The sequence below is a fragment of the Gymnodraco acuticeps genome, unplaced genomic scaffold (genome assembly GCF_902827175.1).
Source record: "Gymnodraco acuticeps unplaced genomic scaffold, fGymAcu1.1, whole genome shotgun sequence".
Lineage (NCBI taxonomy): Eukaryota > Metazoa > Chordata > Actinopteri > Perciformes > Bathydraconidae > Gymnodraco > Gymnodraco acuticeps.
This window is the reverse complement of record NW_022992081.1, coordinates 3284032-3308982: the sequence shown is the minus strand read 5'-3', so window position 1 is coordinate 3308982 and position 24951 is coordinate 3284032. Positions and strand designations below refer to the sequence as shown.

General features: G+C 42.4%; 1 protein-coding gene across 3 annotated transcripts; it reads right to left on the bottom strand.

The window, feature by feature from the left end:
• Positions 1 to 1359: 1359 nt before the first annotated feature.
• Positions 1360 to 23829, bottom strand: pcdh10a (protocadherin 10a). 3 transcript variants are annotated; one of them, XM_034202452.1, is made up of 5 exons: positions 20745 to 23829; positions 19165 to 19223; positions 18518 to 18624; positions 4963 to 5346; positions 1360 to 3042 (listed from the first exon to the last, which is right to left on the bottom strand). In XM_034202452.1, the coding sequence occupies exons 1-5, from the start codon at positions 23286 to 23288 to the stop codon at positions 3023 to 3025; spliced, it is 3114 nt and encodes a 1037-aa protein (XP_034058343.1). In that variant the 5' UTR covers positions 23289 to 23829; the 3' UTR covers positions 1360 to 3022. The 3 variants fall into 3 exon arrangements, with proteins under 3 accessions (XP_034058343.1, XP_034058344.1, XP_034058342.1); XM_034202453.1 differs by having other exon boundaries at positions 5186 to 5346; XM_034202451.1 differs by lacking the exon at positions 1360 to 3042 and having other exon boundaries at positions 3049 to 5346.
• Between the last annotated feature and the right edge of the window lie 1122 nt (positions 23830 to 24951).

Here is a 24951-nt window from a genome sequence, read left to right as displayed (position 1 = left end):
CATATGCTGGGTTTTTCCTCTGTAATATTTTAATCAGGACCCCAAAGGCCTCTAATTCAAGAAGGCACACATTGCATCAGTCACATGCCCTGGTCCCATGTATCCCCGCTCCTAAAAAAGAAGGCTATCTTGTGATGGATACAAACAGATCATATCTGTTTCTAGGCTGTCAAGTGAGGGACTGTTGAATCCCCCTGATGACCCCAAGGCTTTTGCAGCAGTAGATTCAGACTCCAGCGTGCTTCTTCTTCGTCTTGTTTCTGTAAACTAGTGCCAGGCCATGTAAAGATCACACTGGAGTGAAGGGGTAGGATTGGGATGTAGGGGGATGGTGATTTTTGAAGAAAATGGACCGAAGGCTCAAGTGACAGGCACCAGAAAAGTTTTTTTCATGAGCTAATGAGGTCAGGGAATGAGAAAAGTAGAACAAAACCATAGTGATTACATCTTGACAGTCCATGAGATTCTTTTGGGATAACTAATTAAATGTCTTTTCATGCAAATGTATGTGCTAAAAACAACAGGGAAATCAGTGGATGTGCTCCATGAGGATTTTAAGCACTACGTTGCTTCTTGCTTTGAATGAACAAATGGTTCCTTTGTCTGTAATAAATAAACTGCTTCAATCCAAGTTTACAACATTATTATGAACCACACTTTTGGAATGGCAACACTATTTATAACATGAATTATCATCAAAGTTTGTACATTTTTGGATATGCATTGTCCCCAGAGGATTAATCATACTGACCTTGGTGATCACCTTATTAACTAATAGTAGGTAGTAGACTTTTTTGTAGCTTCTAAAGACAAATACAGAATATATTGCTATGGAAATTGGTGAAAACCTTTTGGTCCAGAGAGGATATATCATAATAGATTTGGTCATCCCCCAACTTTTCCTCTATCACTAGCATCAAACAATGCCCAACCTTTTACATTTCTTCAGCCTTTCTTGGTTTGAGAATAACTTTAATAGCTTTATTTTTGCTTTTTAAGGTCTTAGCCATTGGATAGATTCCCATGACATTTGGTTCAACCATTCATGTTGTTTATATCTGACTTTCATCTAGCGTCACTATCATGGTGACATTTGTAATATATTGAATACTTTGGTTTATGACCAAATAGCCGCAGAACTAACATCAGCCTCAGCTGAACTTGGTGTTTAGTGCTGATTATCAAATGTTAGCATTCTAAACAATAACACCTGCTTTGTAATAACCTGTTAGCAACATCCTTGTGAGCTTGTTTGCATGCTAACATTAGTATTTGGCTTAAGCACATGGATTTAAGTTTAGGGTGTTCTGATCAATACATGCTAATATTCTTAAGAAACCCAACAAAACACACATTAGATAATTTCAATGACACTGTTTATTAATCACCATTTGACCTGTGTGTGTGTGTGTGTGCATGTTTGTGTGTCCAATACGTTGCACCATGTATTGTCTGATTATGTCCATATTTATCCGTGTATGCCTCTCTTGTATGATTGTAAAACCTTTGATATCTAGCTCGATTGTGATAGCCCCCCGTTCCTGTACATGAACACATAGTCTGCTAGTAAAAATACACAACAAGCCAAAACAACTCAACTGGTGTCTTTGTTACACACAACAAGGCCCAGCATCTGTCAACGGTGAAAAGTAACATCAAAAAAGAACATCAACTTAATCCTTGGTTGGTGCGAAGGAGTTTGCTTATTTAGGCAGAGGAACTCCTCCTCAATTTTATCCATACATGTCTTGATTTTGTAGCACTTGGTATTATTAGATTGAATGACAGTATGAGGTATAGAAACTAACCAATGTTTACACAGTTTTCAGAAAAAAGTATATTGTATATATATATATATAGTTATATATAGATTTATATTCATTTATAAGCTTTTTAAAATAGCACAGTAAACACTTTGCACACATGATTAAAAACCAGAGTGTGTCTGATTGTTTATGTATAGGCCAATGGCATCAAGGGAACCATATCCTGGTAAAGGGTCATTTCACTTTCTCTGCAGTCAGCTCAGGAAGGAACTGTTAGTCACTAGTTTAGACATGAGAACATTCATTTGTGATATTTTATTGATAAACTGAACATGTGGATTGTTTTTCTCTCCTTTTGTTCGACGCAGTGTTCAAATCTCCTTCCTGAAGTGGCTAAACTTGAAAGAGGACTGAACCCGGCTCCTGACAGCATGTTCCTGTCTGTAACAGTACGTTGGAATACTTTAGTCTGCACACTTTAACCACACAGAAAGAACAACAGAAACAAAAAAAGAGAAGTTATATAAAGACAGTCAAGTCAAAAAACCGGAGATACAGAATGTATAGTACTGCACATCATCTCTGCTCGTCCCCTTTTCCTTCTTTTTTATTTCCCCGTGTTTTATACCTGTACAACACCTGATCTCTCTCACTCTATGTCTAACCTTCTGCTCAGTTTCTCACTTCCTCTCAATTTTTTTACTCCACACAGTCTCTGTACAGTTGGCTTAGTGGTGACCATAGAAATAGCTAAAGGGCTCCGTTTGACATTGGTTGAAGTTTGTACAGAAACATTATTTTTCTTCGTCATGTAAACAGGCACACACAGATCTCTAGAGGCTAACTCCTCAGTCCAAAAAAAACCCCACCTCTGTGGGCTAATGGGTCCCTCTTCTTCAGGTTTTGTATTCCTATGTCCATTTCAGTTCCTCTAATCTGTCTGCTGATGACTTAATAATTTCACATGTTGAGAGTTTCGGCCCCGGTCTCAGTCCTGCTGAGAGGAATAAGGCCTTGGATTGCTCCTCAAAATATCTTGAGGTTTACAGCTACTCAGTATTTAGTTCTCCTCTTCTCCCCCGGCGACCACTGCCAAGGCTTTGTTACAGTTCGCCGCCCAAGATAATGAAGCTTAACCAAGGTTGCTTTTGTCCAGGTTACTGTTTGTGTAGTTTTATGTTGCTGTCTCCAGCATCAGCGTTGGTGGTTTTAGCACAGAAATTCACGCCGTCTCCGACAGGTCTACGTGGAACGAGCTAGCAAATCCTTTTGCGGGCTGAAAACACAGAGAACACACTTGTTAAAGACAAATGGCACCCGATCCCTTGAGACTCTTTGGTGACACAATCGGCTCGAAATACCGTCTCGTGAAGGATACGTGCCACAAAGGACTCTCTGTGAAGTTATTTATATACCCTAAAGGCTGGTCCTCACAGTTTTAATGGCAAACTAATTTGGGAATTGGGTAAAAAACATGTCCATCAGTAAAGATAAACGTTTGAAATGTGGTGGCTACATAATACATGCTAGAAAATAAACAGAGCACTAATTGCTTCATTAATTATCTATAAATGGCTCATTAAACATTCATAAAGCCTTTATCAAGGCAACCCTGGTGATCAGAGCAACGCCAAAGCCAGTAGCATGCGGTGCTATTTTTAAAGTAGAACATGATGCCAATTGGTTAATAGAGCTGCAGCCTCTGGGACTATTCCCATCTTTTTCACACTCTGATGAACAACAGAACTTTTCCAGTTTCAACGGGTGGTCAATTTATTTAAAAAAGACCAGGAAAGATGGATGAAATCAAATGAGTAAAATATTAGACGATTAGAGTTGTGTTTTTTGGACAGAGCGAGTATGGAGTGCATTTATCCTAACCCCTTCGAGGCAGACGAGATGAGCAGACGCACAGGCAGCTATATTTGGAGCATAGCACGCTCTAGCACCTAAAGGCTAAATACAAATTATGTTTCTCAGAGACCTGATGTGCGAGAGGAAGATTACTTGGGTCTGTTTGCTAAGACGCAAACAAGGAGTGGGGAGGAAAGCAGGTTATAGAGCTTATCGTTTACCTGAGAGACAGCCCACAGCCAGCATGCAGTATCATGGAGGATGGTGGTTAACATGGTGGTGACTTGACTGGAAATGACTTCTCTACTGAATGTGTATATCGAATCCATTCCCTACTCTTAGAGCTAATATAATATTCATGTAATGTGGGAGCTTGGAAAGCAATTGACATCTACAAGAAATGTCCTGCCAATGATTCCCTGTCTGCATCTTTAGAATGCCATCTCAATTTATTCCAATGGATATCAATACCTCTTATTATCCAAATGACGCCTTCCTCATATTGTTATAGTTTTTCTTCTTTCTTGCACACAAACTTGTGTTTGTGATATTAGCAACTGAAGAATGCTGACCTCAGTCAGCCCAACCTCACCCACCATTATTTATGTCAGGTATTGATTCACTAGCAAGCAAGTATAGATACTTGACACTTCCTTTTTAGAACAAATGGACTTCAATCCTTGTGAAAAAGAAGTAGTGTGGGTTGTGTGTTTCACCTTTCAAAGCTATTCAGTAGGGAAGTCATCTTGATCGAGCTTGTTGTTGAGCAAATGGAAAGATATGTCCTTTACAATGAGATGACCTACCTTTCATTTCCTCTCCATAATCTCACATGATGTTTTAAACAGTACTTGGCATTTTAATTGTGTGTGATGTGTGCTTGTGTTGCTAACCTTTTCTTGTATGAGCATCAGATAAAAAAAGGCTTATTGGGGAGGATTTCAGGGGGAATTTAAAGAAAGGTAAAAAAGAAAGAAAAGGGGCCACAACAGTTTATCATGAGTCTGTATTAAATTATTTTATTATAAATGACATGTTCACAGAAATTAGGGTTAGGATGGCGTTAAATTGAATTTATCAAAGTGGGTTTTGGAGGATAGGGAGTTAGCAATAATATATTACATTTTACATTCAACAAAAAAAATCATAAATTACAAAATAAAAAGCGTTACAACAAAACATAAAGCTGTGTTTGAAAAAGAAAAAATATATAGATAGATAAGCAACATAAAAAAGTCCTGATCAGAATCAAAAAGGCAGATTCATGGTCCCCTGATTTAGTATCTGTTCTGGACCAGATCAAAGTCATAGGGTCCCAGGGAATTTTCATACTGATACTCACAGAGAAAGGTGGGTTTGTATGGTAGGGTCCCCCTATCATACTCTTTCCTCTCTAGCGTGCTGGAGCTGTACTGCGGCTGTTGCTGATGGAGGTGATGGTGAAGGCTTTGGTGTGACTGTGACCTTTGACCGTCCTTGCCAAAGGTGGAGAATGACCTATCGTTGGACGAGGCGGTGGACGAGGTCATGGTGAGTTGATCGGGCAGGTTGGCGGAGGAGGGTACCTCAGTGTCGGGCAACGTGGCGTCCATGCCGGGGACGTGCAGGTTGCTGCGGTAGTCCGGCCCCTGGCGCCCGTCGGACGGCACAAAGGAGGGCATCCAGCAGCGGTCTGAGTGACCCAGGGCCTTGCACTCCTCCGTGCAGTTGGAGAACAGGTCAGTGCCTGCAGTGAGGTCACAGATCAGGGTAGATGGAAAAATGTGAGAGGGTTGGGCGTCGGGAGAGGTGGAAATGTGAGATCACAGAGATGTAAGGGATGATAAGTAAGAGGGAAGAGAGGGAAGAGAGGGAGAAGAGGATATTTGGAGTGGAAAAGGCGAGATGGAGGAGATGAATGAAAGAAACCAGAAGAGAGAACACAAGTTAGTAATCATTTGCCAATGTCGCGAGCAGAATAAGTGCAGCAAAAGCTATTCATCAAAGAGACAAGGCCAACATTGATGAAGCGAATTGTTTGTTTTCCTCCTCACCTCATTCATTCCCAATGAAATGTGCAATCAAAATGATGTGAAAACATTTCAACCACCCCACTCTCAACATCAACATCCTCCGACTCACCATTGATTTCGCAAACACCAAGAGATCAAAATGTGAATCCATATCCCATCATCCTCAAACACAGAAAAAATAAAAACCGCAAATTCTCGCAAGAAAAGTGCCTCAGATAAGCAACACAATATTTACTAATTGCTTAATCACACTCTTACAGCAATCATCTCTATACACACCGACAACGTGTGTAATTGCCACGGAGCTAATGCCGACGACAAAACGAAGACAACACAAAAAAATGTAATTTACATCTTTAATCATATCATAGAAAAACCCACACAGTCCTGCAATTGGAACAAAAGAGGTACCAGTTATGTAAATGAGTTGATTTTAGAGAGAATAAAGAGACAAGAGAATACCAGAAAGATTATAAAAGGGAAGAGAAAGCACCAATAGATATAAACAGCCATCTTAGTAAAGGGACTCTGCAGCCATTTTTTACTCCTTCGCAGACCGGAATTTGTAGTTATTTCTCGGTTTTCCAGTTAATTCCCGGTCTTCCAGCAAAGCCATGTGGGAAAGCACGTCGGGATATAGCATCAAAGCCCAGACGAGCAGTTTAGGGTCCGAGGAAGAAAGCGATACATCAGTGAGACTGAAAAGGGAACGAGAGAACTCCAGAAACTAGACAATCTTTAATCTGTTATCCCCCGAGGGCTGAGGGGCCTTCAGATCAAAGGGTCCATTTACACCAATCTATCCGACTGATCCATTCCACTGATAATGCCTCTGTACCTCTATAACTAAAAGCAGACGGGCGCACACACAAACAATGTAATGCGAGCGTATACATATCAATAGATATTATACTACAGAGAAAGATAAGTAGAGTGTGTATCACTTTTAATAATCAGCATAAATCAATCCAGCCATCCCAATGAAGTAACAAGATATCTGAACCCTACGAACTCATTTCAGTGCATTTGTATTTCACCCATTGTTGCCTTTTTTCCCTCGAAGGAAATCACACAGTTATGGCTTCAAATGGGGGAAAGCGAAAACAATCTATTTGTATTCCATATATACTGTCATTAATCATTAAAAAAATAAAACAGATCTCTGGCAATGATATATAGCGTCATTTTGATGTTTTTAATTTGACAGGAGTTTTATTAGGTTCACTTTTTTACCATAGGACATTATATATAATATTTCGCAGCTTCACCTTAACTTGCAGCTTTAAGTAAATAAAGTATAGTAAAATCCCTTCCACATTCTTCTCTGTGTATATTAAGACCTGATTTTAGAATAGCAACCAGATTACGGATTACATGAAGGGAAGGAGCCGAGTATAGAGAATGTGTCACTAGAAATGATCCCCCAAAAGATTAATAGGGCCCCTTTTTTTGCGGCTACACCGTGTTTCTCAAGCCACATACATACCTGCAGATACATCATTTGTCATGCTCAGTATGGGTTTCAGAAAAAAATGTTTCTGCATCTTTAGTTAACACAGTTGACGTTCTCTTAAACAGATGCTAAAACTTAAATCAAAATGAGGGTGTAAAACACATGCAAATGCAGCGTTACCTACTGTCTCTATCAGAGAAAGTACACCTTATTTCAGGAAGGGTTCACGTTTCAACAAAACAGCAAACAAGTAAACGCATCTACTTGTTTTTCTACTTTTGTAATTATATTGTGTTACAATCACTATGGAAACTGTGATGAACATTGTCATCATTATTTCGTAAATGTAGTTTTAAAGGTCACCTATTATGCAAAATCCACTTTTTCATGTCTCTTCTACATCAACATGTTTCCCCTCTGTGTAAAGAGATTCTGAAAGTTTCAGGAACAAAGATTCTCTCACTTTTTGTCCTGATCCATTTCTATAAAAACCTGTCTGAAAATGAGCTGATCAGATTTTGCCCACTTTGTGATGTCATAACGATGTTTTGGCTTGTGTAACCATTAGCCAATCACCAACCAAGGTAACCCCCCCCCCCCCCCCCCCCTTTATCACCTGAATCTCCTCCTAGAGCACCATTGAGTTCTTTGTAACCAAATCTCTCTCAGAGGGGCGTGGGGAGGGGCTCCTTATTTTCATCTAAAGTAACAGACAGAGAATCAGCACTTTGGAAACAGGGCTGAAACAGAGGGGATTGTGGGTAATGCTGCAATGATCTGTTTGGTGTTTGGAGCCAAACACTTCAGAGACAGGTTTTGTATATATCTGAGACCTATAATAAAGAAATGGAAAACAGTATAATAGGGGACCTTTAATACAACTTGAATTAAATAAACAATTACTTTTATTTATGGGAAATAGATCGATTTAAGTGTATACATATATTTGTGTTAGTTGTTATTTTTCATGTTCTAAAGCCAAAAGGAAATAAGTAATTAAGGAAATTGGAATAAAAGTTAAAAGGGTCGATTTGGTCCAAATAAAGACCTTTCTAATATAATTTAGTACCAGAACAGATATTGAATATAAACGCAAAACTAACCTTGACTCAATCCGCTATTATAATATTAAAAGTTCTAACTGCCAATGTCATCCGGTCCACATGTAAATACCATCTATTATTTACGAGAGCACTGTCAACACACTGTCTAAGGCCTACTGTTGTGTGCATGGTGTGGATCTAATCGTGTTGCTAATTCAGGCCTCACAGGGAGCGAGACGGGCAACAAAGACTGTGCCGTGGCCAAAGAGCCAGAGGAGACACAAGTCTCACAGACAAGGGACAGCAAGGGCCAAACAGACGGGGGGCGGGGGGGAGTCACAGATTTCACAGAGAGAGACAGCAGGCATGAGAATCAGCAATACTGCAGGAACCATAAGGAAGGAGAGGGGAGACCCGGGCTATCGCAGATGGAAACAGCAATGGCCAGAAAAGACAGGGGGGGAGACCCATATTGGGCACGAGAGTAGGGTTACATAGAGGTGGGCTGGGAGGGAGATACATTTAAGTACTTGAAATTACAAAAAAACTCCAATTAAACATGATCTTTTATGTTTTCCATCATATGGATTTTTGATAGGGTTAGAGTACCCTCTTATCTAACTATGCAGGGTCATGTGACGCTGGAGACTTTTTTGGAGGGTAAAATAATGAATATGAATAGATGCAGAGAAGGTTCATGTATGCTTAAACTTGGATTGAATTAATTAAGTCAACAGAGGATTAACAGAACAATCTTGTTTTCCTGTGGGATCAATGGAGACTACAGTCTGGTCTGTTTTTAAATAGCTGCATATAAGGGCCGGAAATGTATAATAATAATAACACATGTTATTTATATAGCGCTTTTCCTGGTGCTCAAATTGCTATACAAGCAAGTAAAGAAAAAATATGTTATTAATTACTTCTATTTTCTATATATTCAATTCTTATTTGTAGTGATATTTGGGGTTGTTGAAGTGGGGTTGTATGAGGTGTACACCTTTAGTTTTCTAAACTGGGGGTGTGCAGACACCATCTGTACACTAACTATGAATGATTACGTCATGCCATCCCATTTTCAAGTGGTATATAGTATAGTATTATGCTTATTTTCAGGTTTCATATTTGTATTATGTCTGTGCTTTAATTTTCCAAAAATGCTTTATCCTTCTCATACTGCCTGTGCGGCAGCACCTCTTTTCACCCTCTGTCTGAAACCAGAGCCCAGTCTGCTCTGATTGGTTAGCTGGCCGACTCTGTTGTGATTAGTCAGACTAAGACAAAGGACTCCAATTGGGGCCGTTTCAGGCAGGGTGAGAGTGTGTGGGAAAGACACTCCCTCTGGAGGGAACTTTGGGATTTTAGCCTTTGCAGACCAATAACATATAGCACACTACAGGAAACAGGAAGCTTAATAAGCATAATATGGCCTCTAACTATAACCCTTCGCTCTGTTTACCTCTGTGTTTTGCACCACCTTGCATGTGCAGGTTGTGGCTCAATTGTAGCTCATACTCAGAAGAAATGATAAGGTTCAAAAGAAAAAAAAACCTTTAAACTAGAACAGTGCAGCACTCTGGGACTACAGAACTTGAGTGGCGTTAACTTGCATTACCCTCCAATTCACCTCTTGAAACTAATGTATATTTATGGCTGTCTTTAAAGGTCTGGGGGCTTATAAATCATAGTATTTCTGTTAATTCCCACCTTACAGTTAGCCTTTGGTCTTTTAATGGACCTTCCGGCAAATGAATGTCCTCCTCGGACACACAAGGGTGTTGACCTCGGGCCCTCGCAATCATCTCTGTGCTGTTAAAGCGAAGATAAAGCGTTCCGTAGACACAGTGCTTACGCCTCAAAATGTGCAAACAAATAACCTGAGACACCCAGGAAAAACCCAGACACCCAGGTTGCAAAACTAAATGCACATGCAAGATAAAGGAACAGAGTTAATGCCGAAGGATTAAGAGAAAGCTCAGTTTGTTCCAAATGTCTCATCTCCTAGTATATTATTAAGCAGGCACAAGGAGCGTATTGTTCTCTGGAGATGATGTATAAATATATTCTGCAGAAAGCCCTGTTAAATCAAGCTCTGAGAAACTTTTGACTTTCAAACTACTCAATATTTTTTTGGCCTGTCGACTCAGTCTTAAAAAGACATCCATATCACCACATACATTTGCGGACACACTTAAAAATACTCTCTTGACGCGGGGATATGTAAATGTAAACAAGCTAACAGACAGAAAGGCCATGTGCACATGACACCCTGTGGCTGTTGATTCCCTTGAAGCACCTTTTCTTCCTCGGGCAGAAAACCAAACAACAACTAAAAACGGTGACTGGCAATGACAGGCCCTGCCAGCAGCACCGTCTCTCATTGTGACCTCATCAGGCAGGGAAAACAGACACACACACACACACGCGCGCACAAGGAGATGTAAAGACGACGCCACACAATGCAAACACAATCTACTTGCTAATATGCAATCAGCACTTCTGTTCCTTTTTTCCCAATTACATCCCGGAGTGTTTCCGAAATCCCACGTTGGTGGGATTTGACTAATTGTGCTGGCTGACATACATCCAGCAACTGGGAGTAGGTAAAACAAATTATAGGGAAAACTGGTGAATTCACACCATGTGGGCACATATCTGCTGCAATCAGATCTGTCTCGGTTTTCGTAGCCCCCCCTCTGTATATCACCCTCACTGTCTCTGGTTATTTTCTCTCACTTTCAATCCTTTCTGCTTGGTTCTTCCTGTCTCTTTATCTCTTTTTCCCTCAAAAAAAAAGAACATCCATCCCCCAGGTAAAGGGTGTCTTCTATCCATACGTCTGTTTTTCATCTTGTCCTCCACTGTTCCGGAGAGAATACAGACACACAACATCAATATTTGGACAGCAGCTCAGGCCAGCAGAGGAGTAGCATAGCTTTCTTACACAGGTTGGCCTGTGAGACTGTGATGAACAAACCAGAGACCTCCCAGGGCCAAAACCGAGCAAGATGGCTCCACCATATCCAGTGATGACAGTGAGAGATATTGTTCAGACTCTTGGAAAGGCAGCTACCATTTTCCATTTTTTGTTATACGGCTCCTGAATTGGGAGGGAGAGCCAAGATGGCCGCTTGCCCTAACAGTGTCTGTTTGATTAATACGGCCCTTTGTAATGTAGGAGCAAAGATTCTGGATGACCACTGATTATTGATCTATAATTTGTACGCTTTTCATCACTTAGGAAGTGGAAGTCAAGATGCAATCTGATCATGACTTAGCTCCCCATTAATGGTAATAGTGGTATATTACAACGGGTATCGTTTCTTAGTTTTGGTCATCAATTTTAACAGTCCTTGATCTGGTTCGTCTGTTTTTCAATAGGATTACAGAAACACTACTGGCCCGATTTTCATGAAACTTGGTGGAAGGGTCTAGCATGGGCCAAGGAAGAAGCCATTCCATTTTCGATTGGATCCAATAATGAGTAAAACATACACATGTGTTTTCATACTTGTGGAAAGAGCACTGGCCAATGACTCTCCAAATGCCCTTCTAGTTGAGTAATTGTGACATTACAACAACTAAATACAGATCAATAAAGAGCAGTTCTAAGCCATATACTGTATATATCATACTATATCTAAGCCATATAAGTCTTATACATGAATCAGTGGGGTGTTTCTATTAACCAAAGTATATATCATAGCACATAATAGGCATTTTAAGTTCCATAACTTCTCTCAATAAGTTTTCTACTTGTTTATTTAACCTATGTTAGCAAACTAGTAACAACACACAGATCACATATCTTATTCCTCATGGACAGGGTTGGTACCAAATTATCTAAATCACTTTATTTGGAAGTATAAGTGAGAGTGAGTAGACCCAAAATGTTGGTACAAATGATATCCTTTTGTCTTAAGGTACAAATCTGAAAATGAAAGCCGATGCAAAAGTTTCTTTAATTACGAATCGCTCTAATATCAGGTTAGAAAAAAGCGTCTGACTGTATAGAAGACTATGAGAGAATTACCGTACTCATCACTTCATTTAAATACCTCAGTAAACCTTTTCCTAATGATTTTATGGTATCAATTGCTAGTTTAAAATCTTCTCAAGTGCAGTATGATGTTAGAATAGGGTATGCTTGAGGGTTAAAACCTCAAAATGTAGACCAAATGTGTAATCAAGAGGAATTACTGTTGCCAGAATGCATGCATATGTTCACATGCATGTAAGTTAAGCATTGCAGCATGTCTGGAGTAGATGTTCCCTGATGTCTGAGCAGAAAACATGATTTGTGTGTTAGTCATGGCCAAAGCACGATTACTTTTGTCATGACTGAGATTTCCATGAACTGCCTCATGTTCAACCAAATATCCAAGGACCCAGTGTAAGAATACAACTTGTTCTTTCTTTCTTTTGGATCTCATGTTTCAGCATATTTTAGGCCCTATTCAAGAAGGCTCATTACTTCCTTTTTTCTTCCATTTCAGAGAAGAACACTTAATGTGCTATTCAGCTCCTTCAGAAAGCTCAGCCTATTCATACCATTCATTCACCGAGCCACTCCACGAGATGCGTCAGTGTTTTGCTAATCATAATTACATGAATGAGTTTTTGATTCATTTCCACACAGAACTCAGTAAGTCACAGTGAATCCACTTCTCCATCGACCTTAACCACGTTATGAAAAGTTCATGTAATATTTTTTTTTCTTTGTAAGTGCTTTGTTTGAGATAAGAAAGTAATCAAAGAAATCAAGGCAATTAGTTAATCAAATTTATCTTGTCCTTTGTCTACTGTGACTTCAATTGATATTCAACCAGCCAGTCAGTTTAGAAGAAGTGTTGACATCCTAACCTGTAACAGTCTAAATGCAAATTGATTATTTCTTTTTTTAAATGAGGCTATGTTTTTTTATCCAATTTGCTGTCATAGATTTTCTCCTTTTCAAATAGAGATACTGTATTTCCTGTTTGCATCTGCTTGTGGGCTTGTGAAGCCTTACGTTGGACCATTTACTTTCTCTAGCCTTTAGAAGTTGTGCTTGTAAGATGTTCTGGTGTCATTTATCCTTGTTGAATGATTGTGACATCCTGTGAGTACATGTTCAAAACATTTTCCGGTTCTAGCCACTTGTATTCGAGGACTTTCTGCTCCTATTTCTCTTACATGATCCTAAACTGACTATCTTTGGGTCAGGCACATATTGAACTTTGGGAAGCATTATGAACAATTTTCAATATTGATCAGGAAAATAATCAGACATTAAAATAAATAATAAAAAGACATATTGTTGATTAAAATATTAGTTAGGTGCTATAATTCTTTTACAGTGCCTTTTTTCAGTTTTTTGCAACTTTATTGTCTTTTGTAAGCATTCTGCCTTTTCACAACTTCTTGTCCTTTGCATTCAGCAAGGTCTCCATGTTTTCATTAAGTGAGCTTTTGATTAACCTAAGACAGTATTTTCGGTGTAATTGATGATAGAGTCAGGGATCACAGCCCACAGTCAGTATCTCTGGCCTGAGAGGAGTGTGTTTCAGAACCCTGTGTGCTAAATTCGTCTGACAGCTGGCTGACATGGGGAAACTGCAACACGGTGCCCGCCACTAATTCATAATCAGCCATCTAATACACCGTTGCCACAGTGATTTAATTGTCATTTGTCACGGCTGTTGTTCCCGCCACAACAAACGTCAAGATAATGATCATTTCCAGTCTGCCACCCGTCACGCAGCCTTCCACATCTGATCGAACGTTTCTTAGGTGCCAATATTATTTTCTTTTTTCGCCAAATGAATATGTAATCCTCTCTTGTCTGTTACTTTATTTTTTTTTATTTTTTGCTTAATCATTCTTGCTGCCATCTCCGATTAGGTTCATGATGGGAATTAAAGAGGTAAACCGAGTCTTATTTGGATCTAAGAATAAAAAAAAGGCTGGGAGGTGTTGCAGTCAATCAATAGTGCTTTGGCTCCTGACACAGCGGTACCTCACTCCAGACACGCTGCCTTCAGAAAAGCCATTTGCCCACTTTTTTTAAGGTATCTGCTGATATCCAATCCTCACAGGCAAGCGTCCCTTTGATTTAAAACCTAGTCAAGAGACTTATTTTCTAAAGTGTCAGACGAGCGGCCGAGCGGGAAGCCACGGCAGGTGTAGTTGATGATATGCCAACTGGAAATGGTTTTCCCCTTGATTTGAAATATTCCGAGGTGCACCAAAAGGGAGAGTGTGCCGCGCTGGTCCCGTGAGGAAGCCTTCTCTCCAATCCTCCTTTGATAATTGCTATGCAAAGGTTCTAGAAATGAATTACTGATCAGCCGAGTGTTGCGGAGAGCCAACGTGTGGGGGAGACAGAATGAGGGATTGCCACAAGACCCTGCCACAAAACCCTGAAATAGAATATGTGTGTGTGACAAACACACATCCACAATGAGAGTGTACACACTGTTGGTGCATGCTCTGCATATGTGTGCATATGAATGTGCACATCCATATTTACTTATGCAAACGCTGCAGAAATTCATGGCAAATACACGTGCCATACTTAGTTTTTGGTCTTAGTCAACTAAGATTTATTTTTACCATCCTTTTTTTTTATGGTGAAGAACCCTATCAGAACATCTTTAGTAAACACGATATTTCAAATGGTGGGCCATTTGGTAGAGCTGGCAGTACTCTTGTTATTACCCCTATCTCACACTTTCATATGGGAAGATCACTTATAAAGACTTAACTGGTCCTAACAATTCGTAAAAAAAAAAAAGATTGTAGATGGTGCTCTTGCATGATTCTTGGTGGAACAACTTCGTTTTAGAAATGTTGTTGATTAAGCCACTTGATCCAAGCTTTTGTACACAAATTGGGCGAGTGGGACTGAGGTAGTGCGGTCGTCTTTCAATCGGCATGCCAACGGTGTGTGAATGTTAGCAAGTGGCACACTGCTCTGTATTAATGGGGCGTGAATGTTTGAATGATGACTTAATGGTGGGGTAGGTAATTCTGGAGAAACCAGCTCGAGTGCGCTAGAATTTGAAAATACACAGCCGGAACAAATCTGCCACTTCCTCACAGAGCCCCTCCTCCAACACACACAAACGCGCACATGACCAATGAGGGCACGAGATAAGTTTGTGCACAGATGGAAGGCTGACAGGCAGGTAGGCCATACAGTTATTTTAGCCGGGCCGGCTCAGATGATTGGTCGTGCTTTTTACAGTACTACGGCTTCCACAGATGACATTTTTTATGGATTTTTTGTCAAAGCACTTAAGATATTCGTTGCTATCGGATGTTAAGAGCATTCCATGGAATATAACAAAAAGTGTATCTCGAGCCGGTTTCTGAAACTTACCTACCCCACCTTTAAGCAGAGGGGGTCATAAGGACTGGATACAATGCTGTATAAAATATGGTCCATTTGTCGTCAAAATCGCATGTTAGTTGACTTATCATTTATTTAATTGTGGACAGCTTGAAATGTAACCAGCATGAAACCCCTATACACACAAAACACACACACATATCATACAACCCACAGTAGCCAAACAATAATGTTCTCATCCCTATATAAAGGGAGTCTCTTGTATGCCTATATAGAGGCAGTATGCAGTGCTCATGGCAGAGTGCCAGGCACTAGCTACCACTCTATCTCACTTTAAACTGAATCTCATTTAAGCTTTCCATAGCCCCGCCTCAAAGGATTCAATACAGACATCATCACCTAGCCTCTCTTTCTCCTACACAAAACACACACAAGCGGATTACATACAGGTATTATACGCCTACATAGTAATCCAGTCAATGGCATACCTTTTATAGACACACACACACACACACACACACACACACACACACACACACACACACACACACACACACACACACACACACACACACACACACACACAACACACACACTCACAAACCCACACACACACAAACACACACACACACACTCCATCTGGTTTTGCTGTTTACAGAAGTATGTGAAACTCAACTGTCCCTCTTTCCAAATACCACTCACTAGATATTACCTCCCATGGAGCGATAAGCTGTTCCCTTCTAAACCCAACATGATGAACAAATGTTGGTTTGCTCGTGGAGCGAACAGAGCACAGAACCAACTGGGTACAGAACCAACTGGGTACACTCCACGGCCAGCGCCAAATGAGCGCCCTTGTAGCCAAATAAAGCTGGGAAGCATGTTCTCGGTTCATTAATATGGTCCTTTTAAATATGCGACCAGTCAGAAGGATTTCACGGCAATTACTTAGCATAAGATATGTTTTAAAGGGGGCCTTAAGAAAAAAAAGAGTTTGTTAGAGCTTCGGTATGTATTTATATCATATTATTATTATATATTGGGTACTTGTGAAATAAGACAACCCATTTGATTATTTTCAGAAAACATTAGATATTTTTGCAATATTGATTGAATTATTGAAGTATTTAGTAAAAATGTTATTAGTTTTTTTCTTCGCAATAAAGCCTATAAGTAATCAGAGAACACCAGCCTACAGTATATTTGAGTATCACCAATTACTGCTTAATAACAACCTTTGCAGTCGGTCTTAAAGAGACAGGCGCTAAAACGGATTGTTTATTGGATTTAGTGGATTCATCTTCCTATTATACACACATGCATTTCCAAACATTTGGACTACCTATGTTGCAAATGTATTATCTTTTCAATTTACACACGGCATCTATTGCACGTCTGTCCTGTCCTGGGAGAGGGATCCCTCCTCTGTTGCTCTCCCTGAGGTTTCTCCCATTTTTCCCTTTAAACTGTGGGTTTTCTCCGGAAGTGTTTCCTTGTACGATGTGAGGGTCTACGGACAGAGGGTGTCGTATTGTCATACTGATATTCTGTACACACTGTGAAGACCACTGAGACAAATGTAACATTTGTGATATTGGGCTATATAAATAAACATTGATTGATTGATTTATGTTAGAAGGTAAATAAAGTATATTGAGACAGCCAGTCTGAGAAAAATAAGGTTTTTTCTTCAAATGAAAGCATGTAAAGACTTTTTGATAGAAACCCAAAACACAAGTATGAACCAAAAAGTGACCATAAGTTGTCGCCTTTAAGGGCTACCTTATCACTAAATGATGTTGACTGCTAGATACATAGTTTAAGATGCATCGCAAATTCATTAAATTATCTTCTTTGTTATACCTTCTCTATCTCTTGAAAATCTGTTAAAAAAATAACTCACATACAACTCGGAATGTATGATTAAACGCCCTTGTTAATATGTATTCCACAAAAACAACTACTTTTCAGCGAAAAAGAAGCAAGCCTTTTGGATTTCTTCCAATTCTGTATTTCAGTCTCGCACAGATTTGACCTTCCAAGCCTGCTTTATCAGTGAGGGCAGGCAGTGACTCCACCGCTGCATATCGGCTCTCTATTTTGGCTCGGTTCATTAATAATGTCAAACATCATGGAGCCTGATGAGCACCATTCACTATCCTACAACACCTATCTAATCCAGTCTATTTGTATTCTCAGCACTGATATTATATTTGGCAGGCTCCGGTCTAGACAGGGGTCTTACTGCAGTCACGTGGAACAATTCCTCAGAAGGAAAAGGGCAATTCAATATGAAATGAGATTTAGTTTGCTCCACTTTTTTGTCTGACTCCACTTTGATCAATAAACAGGTACTAACCTAATCGAATTTGAGGGAGAACAGGACGAGGCTTATGATAAAAACGTGTCTAAAAGGGGGGAAAAAGTACTGCATTGTAAATTGTAGAAGAGAGTAAGTAAACAAAGCTGAAGTGCGGGAAATGTTCTCTAATTCCAACATTTTATGTTTGCCTTAACTTGTGCCAAATCTGCAAAGATTTTGCCAACAACACAAAGAACCCAAAAGCTGCTGATGTCCTTGCTCAGCTGAATCCATAACCAACAAAGGCAGTACAACACTCCGACTGCGTGGCTTATTGAAACGCATCTCATTATATCAATTTAGATCCGCCTTTTCCCTTTCACTTGAGAGAACCTATTGATTTGTGCCACTAAAGCACTAAGGGCCTCAAACGGCCTCTCTGCGAGTCGCTGTCCTTTCAGCACCACTCGTGAGAAAGAGAGAAAGGCAAAGAGAAAAAATCTCTCCCAAATATTCCTCCCTTTCATCCGGGTGTGAAATACAATCAACACTTCTGGGGCTCGCTCATGCCAGGCAGGGGCCCCGGCATTCACACTCTCAAATTAAGGAAATTAAAAACCACCGGTCCGCACCACAAACTCAGAATGATCACATTCACAATTGCAAACACACTCTATGGAAACTGGAGGATTGGATGGTGTATGTGTGGGTAATGACAGTGTCATTTGGTCTGCTTGGGCGGGGTTGGACTCACCGGCAGAATGACCCCGGTTGGTGGCATCATGGTCACTGTCGCCCTGTTCGCTGTCGCCATGCCCGCTGTCTTTGGAGCTAACTATGTCTGCCTCTTGGAATGCAGAGCTGTAGGAGGTGGGGGAGGGAGGTGGTGTCAGAAAAAACAGAGATGAGAATAATGGAAGGGTCAAAGACAGAGGTCAAGAGACAATATTAAGAAGAGAGGGGTGGAAGAGAGGAGAGGAGGATTAAATGAGGGGGCAGAGAGAAAGAGAACCAGAAATCAACACCGCGTTAATACAGTCACGGTGGCCGTCAAGAGGCGAAATTGGATGTTTCACATGGCATGTAATGAAATCCAGCATTAGAGGCGTAATAGGCCCTGCTCTGTCAGTTATGGGACGGATGCCAAATTGAAGATGAACGTTATGGAGACATTGGGAACCATGTAGCCTCTCAAAGCCACAATTAACGATGCAGAGTATACGGGACTCACACTGATGGATGTAATATTCAATTTTATAGATCTGTGAATAGCCTGAGCTCCATGAGGCCTATTGGATGTTACAGGTCCTCTGGTGTGAGGCTCATAGGCTCAGCACGTTGGCAATAATAATACGGCGTGTGTGTTTGTGTGTAAGTGCTGAGGTGTGTGCTTTTGAATACCTGTTGACACGTCTGGGCCGGTCCACCAAGTAGCTGAGTTCTGCTCGTTGGTGTTTCGTCTACAAAAAACAAACACATTTGATTACAGTTAATGCTAAATACACACATTAACAAATAAGCAGGGTATATACAGCAGTATAGCAATAATGTGAATATCCTCAGGTACAAGTACAAATCCAAAAGTACTCATCATGCATACAATTCCATTTCCGAATGACATTATAATTATTGATAGATCAATTATCACTTTAATTATGCATCTAATTAAAATGTGGCTAATTGGAATATACTGCTTGGTAGCTTAACCCTCCATTATTCATCATTATGCATTAATTATTAATCATCCCAAACTGCAATGTAACTATAGCTGTCAAACTAAATGTAGTGGAGGATATTTGCTTACAAAATATAGAGCACCTCCTATGAAGTACATAAACTCAAGTACAAGTACCTAAACATGCTACCAAATGTACTTAGTCAAATTCCACCACTGAGTTTCATTCTCATACATTGGCTGTCAACGCGTTAACGGTGATGGAATGAGCTAGGAGGAGGAAGGAGGAGTGGGGTGGGGGCGTCAGTGCGCGCATCCACTCGGTGAGTGAGTGGGCGAGAGGAGACAGGAGCAGGGGAGAGTGGGTTAGGGGAGGCGACTGAATGCGTAAATGATTGAGCCGCGCGACGCTGAGACTGAACAACCTTTGTTCACGGTGCTGCCGTGCAGGCTCGTGCGCAGAATACTTAACGCGCAGCAAAGGCAATGCTGTGTGTGACTGGCTACACTCCAGCCCTGCAGCGCAATCAACAAAAAAGCTCCACAAAAAAAGTCCAAAGCTCCCCCAAGCAGAATGCACACAAAACAGCGCTATCAAGTCCCCCTTCTCTTCATGCTGATACGAGCAGCCCACACTTTAAAACCTAATAAGATTAAGAATATATCCGCTGCAAACGCCTGTTCTTTATGAGGGTAAACTAATTAAGGCTGCTGATGTAATCTAACTGTCTCGCAAGCATCTTGGCAATTGTCTAAACTCAAATGAGTGTGCATGTGTCATTGTTCCACTCCCCTCACTATGGTCTGAAACACATTGCCATTCGGGTAAACCACATATTGAAAACCGAAGTCAGAGGTTTTAACTTTTTTTTGTTTATGGATTTATTTCAACACAGAATAATCCCTTCCAACTCTGGTTCGCCAGTAAAATGATCAGCAGTGTATACCCAAAAGTCAAACTCCCTGTCACACTCAGCCTTTTGTGCACGACCCCAAAGGTTGATCTGATAGAACCAATGCCGCGAATGAAGCCAAAAGGCCACGCAAGATTCGAACATTGACATGTCCAATCACCATTACGCATGACAATGATTAAAAGGCCACCGAGCATGACAGCCAAGTCAATAGCAGATACTCCCCTCCCCCCCACACACACATCCTCTCGGGACTTGTGTTGCGCGTGACCTGGGTGGATAACAGACTTTGACGTGAAGCAGAGAGCGTGAATCTCTGTAGATATTTATGATCTGGGTTGAATCATGGGTGGTTTCCACTTTCAGTGATGGCTGATTCAAGCTGCTCTTACCTCATTAGAGAGGATGCTGCCGTTGGATATGATGTCCGGCTGCTGGTCACTGTAACCCGTCACTATGGCGCCGCAGGGGTTGGTGTGATCCGTATCCGTGCTGCGGGAGGGGCTGCACGGTTTCAGGAACATCAGATCCGTTTTGGCTGACTCCGGTGTCAGACACACCTGGTAGCAGTAGGAGTTCTGGGTCTGGTGGTGGGAGCCGAAGCCCCCTCCCACGCCGCCCACACCAGACTCCTCCACGGGCACCTGCCCCACGGGCCCGACCCCTGACGTCACGTTGGTGCTCTGGACCAACATGATGTCGGATTTGCTCAGCTTCTTCTGCTTCCGGCCGCGGGCCTGCCTGCTGCAGCACGAGCCACAGCACATGCAGCACTCTCCGGCTAGCAGGCAGGTGTACAGGTCGATCTTCTTGTCCTTTTGGCAGCGCACGGCCAGCACGATCATGGCCAGGAGGAAGATGAATGACACAGAGCCCAGGGCAATGATGAGGATGAGGGTGAGGTCAAGGGAGGTCTCCTTCGCCTTGGAGGCCGAGCCGCGGTCCCCACTGCGGCCCTCCACCACGCTGTCCACTAATATTACACTCACACTCGCAGAAGAGGAGAGAGGGGGCTGCCCGTGGTCTCTCACCTCGATCAGAAGGTCGTAGTAGCCCTGCGGGTCCCTCTTGGGGGAGATCCTGCGGGCTGTCCTCAGCTCCCCCGTCCTCCAGTCCATGCGGAACATCCCCATCTCGTTGCCCCGCAGAATGCTGTAGGACAGCCGTGCGTTCTCGCCATCATCCGAATCCATAGCCATGATGCGCGTCACCAGGTACCCGGGCTCAGCAGAGCGCGGCAGGTGCTCTTTGGCTGTGCCGTTCTTACCGATGGGGGCTATGACAGTGGGTGCGTTGTCATTCTGGTCCACTATGATCACATTGACAGTGGAGTTAGAGAAGAGCTCGGCAGTGCCACCGTCTTTAGCATGCACCATGAAACTAAACTCCTTCAGCAGCTCGTAGTCAAAAGAGCGCAGCGCGTAAAGATAGCCGGTGTCCTGGTTTATGGATACATACGTGTCCACGGACATGCCCTGTATTTCACACTCCAATATGGAGTAGGTAATGAGAGCATTTTGTCCTATATCAGGGTCCATGGCACTCACAGCGTGGATGAAAGCCCCGGGCACGTTATTCTCAGTCACATAAACATCATAAACAGCCTGCGTAAAGCGGGGCGCGTTGTCGTTCTCATCGGAGACGTGCACTTTGATGGACTTGCTGGTGGCGAGCGACGGCTGCCCCTTATCTTTGGCCACCACGGTGATGGTGTAGGAGTCTATGTTCTCTCTGTCCAGCGGTCCATCTGTCACGATAGTGTAGTAGTTCTTAAAGGAGGATTTGAGCTTGAAAGGAACGTCTCCCAAAACCTCGCAGCTCATGTGTCCATTTTCGCCGGAGTCCCGGTCTGAGACGCTAAAAAGTGCGATGACGGTGCCCGGGGCGTCCTGCTCGCTCACGGACTCGGTCACAGTGCTGAAACCAATCTCCGGTGTGTTGTCGTTCACGTCCACGAGTTTCACCAGCACTTTGCAGTGCGCGGGGACCGCATTAGCCCCCATGTCTTTAGCTTGGACGTAAATCTGGTGCGTGCTGCTCTCCTCGTAGTCCACCTCTCCCGCCACCTCTATCCTACCTGTCCTGGCGTCAATGTTGAATAAGTCCTTTATCCGCGGGCTGTTGTGACTGCTGAAAGAATAAACTATTTCCCCGTTTTGTCCCTCGTCAACATCTGTGGCGTTGAGCTGGATGATCAGAGTGCCCACGGGAGAGTTTTCCCGCAGATTCACAGAGTACACTGACTGGTCAAAGGTGGGCGCGTTATCGTTCGAGTCCAGCACTTTAACGACCAGGAGAGCCGTCCCGGTGCGCTGCGGGATGCCCCCATCCACAGCCGTCAGCACGTACCGGTGCACAGCCTGCTGCTCCCGGTCCAGAGACTTCTCTAGCACCAGCTCCGCGAACTTGTTCCCGTCACTCTGTGTCTGCACGTCAAGGTAAAAATAGTTATTGTTCGTGATGGCATATGTGCTGAGAGCGTTCGTGCCCACGTCCGGGTCGAAGGCGTTCTCTACCGGGAAACGGGTCCCGGGGATGGCACTCTCCGATATTTCCACGGAAATGTCCGTCTCAGGGAAGCTGGGTGGATTGTCGTTGATATCCATCACTTCAATTTCAACGCGAAACAGCTCCAGCGGGTTCTCCAGAAACACCTCCAGGTGCAATAGGCACGGGGTGGTTTGCTTGCAGATTTCTTCTCGGTCGATTTTCTCCTTCACCACAAGCGCTCCGTTCTCTAAGTTCACCTCCAGATAAGGTGTCCGCGAACTGGGCACCGTCTGGAAACGGCGAGCGGAAAGTTTGGTAATGTCCAGCCCCAAATCCTCTGCAATATTCCCAACCACGGAGCCAGGCTCCTGCTCCTCTGGCACGGAGTAGTGTAGCTGAGAAACAGCTCCATGCAGGATGGAGAGAAGGAGTATTAACCAAATCATCTCCTCTCACAAAGTGCACTTCAAGATGGAAAAAAAAAGTGTTATTCCTTTTTCTTACAATACATTTGCATTTCCCATTTCCTCCGTCCGAAAAAAGGCAGTGAAATAAACAGCAACAAGGCTGCACGATTGTGAAATTCCTCTCCTGTGCCTCGGGTTAGTGGAACATTGTGTCGTTTCAGCTGTGAGAAGCACAGCCATTTGATCCGAGCTCCTCTGTTTTAATCAATTCTGCACCGGTCTGTGAGTTTTGGCGTCAGCGCAAACATTGCAGGCTGCAGCCAGGACGCATAGCCAACACTCCCTGTGCTCAGAACAGACAGCCTCTTCTTCACACAAAGTCACAAAAAGACATAGGAAATTCCACACGAGTAGGGAAAAAAGTCCTGCTTTTACGCACTGCAAATCTACCACAATGCAACTTCTAAATAAAGCCTCGCGAATCTCTCCCTCTATCTCTCTCTGAGAGCATGTAATCACTGCGCCTAAGCGCTCAAAGCGGATGATGTTTGCAGCTCGGCTTCTGTAAGGCGACTGTGAGCAGCGGGGTTGGTTTTGCGCACAGCTCCTTTCCCCACCAGCCAATGGTATGCTCAAACACCGGCTGTAATGGCACCTGATTGGGGCTCCGCGACGCCAGCCAGAACACACACCGGGCCCCTCATAACAAAACCAGTTAAGTGCCACTGCGCTCCTCTCTCTTCTCCCCTCTCTCCTCCGGGTCCGGCCGCAGTTGTAGCAGGGAAATTAAATGTTTTACACATCCAGTGAATTAAGAAAGTCGAATAACTGTGGCTGACAGTTGGCAAAGCCTGTGCGGATAAAATTGCAACGAGTGCTGGAATTTCTGAAATATCATACTATAAACAATGCTTTTATTCATTTTAATCATAACATAATGTTATTTTCTTCACCTCTAGTGTAACGAATGGATGTGAGATTACTATACAAAGTACAATGACTGTCATGAATTTGCCCTTTACGCAATTTAATCTACCATCTACCCCTCTCTCTCTCTCACTCTTTCTCTCTCGATAGAAACACAAATGCACACTAGGGGGGCAACAGTTGAAAGCATTTTAAATGAAGTAATATCTCCTGTGTTGTTTGCTCGCGAGCATCAGTGCGATCCGAGGTTCCATCAGAGAAGCATCACACACGACTTCCTTTAATTCAGTGTAATGAAGCACCATGCTTTAGTCCCACCGTGTTGCTAATAGCGTGGAATCTATTAGTTCCCCTATATTCGCATTCTTATCATTAACCCCCCCCCGCTCCACACCGTAGGCCTACTGGCCTTAACTGTAGTGAAGTTGCATCACACCCTAATTTAATTCATAAGGCATACATTAAAAATGCAAATGGGGAGTAGTAGCGGGGGTCTAACTACTTATTGGAGGATGATGTCAAAAATATGAAAAAGAGCGTAATTGAGGATAATTAGCATACGTCTCTGATTCCAAATGTAATGCAACAATGTCGGCCAGTTAATGCAAAGCGAAGTGCCCATTGTGCGGCGGATTAAACAGCGCGAGATTCGCGATTCTGCATCTCGCCATAGAAGTCAGAAAGAAACAAAAGAGGAGACGTTAGATGAATTTTCAGCCTTGTCTGAGCCGGAGCTGTGTGACTGAATCGAGCTGACACTGGAGTCGGATCTCGG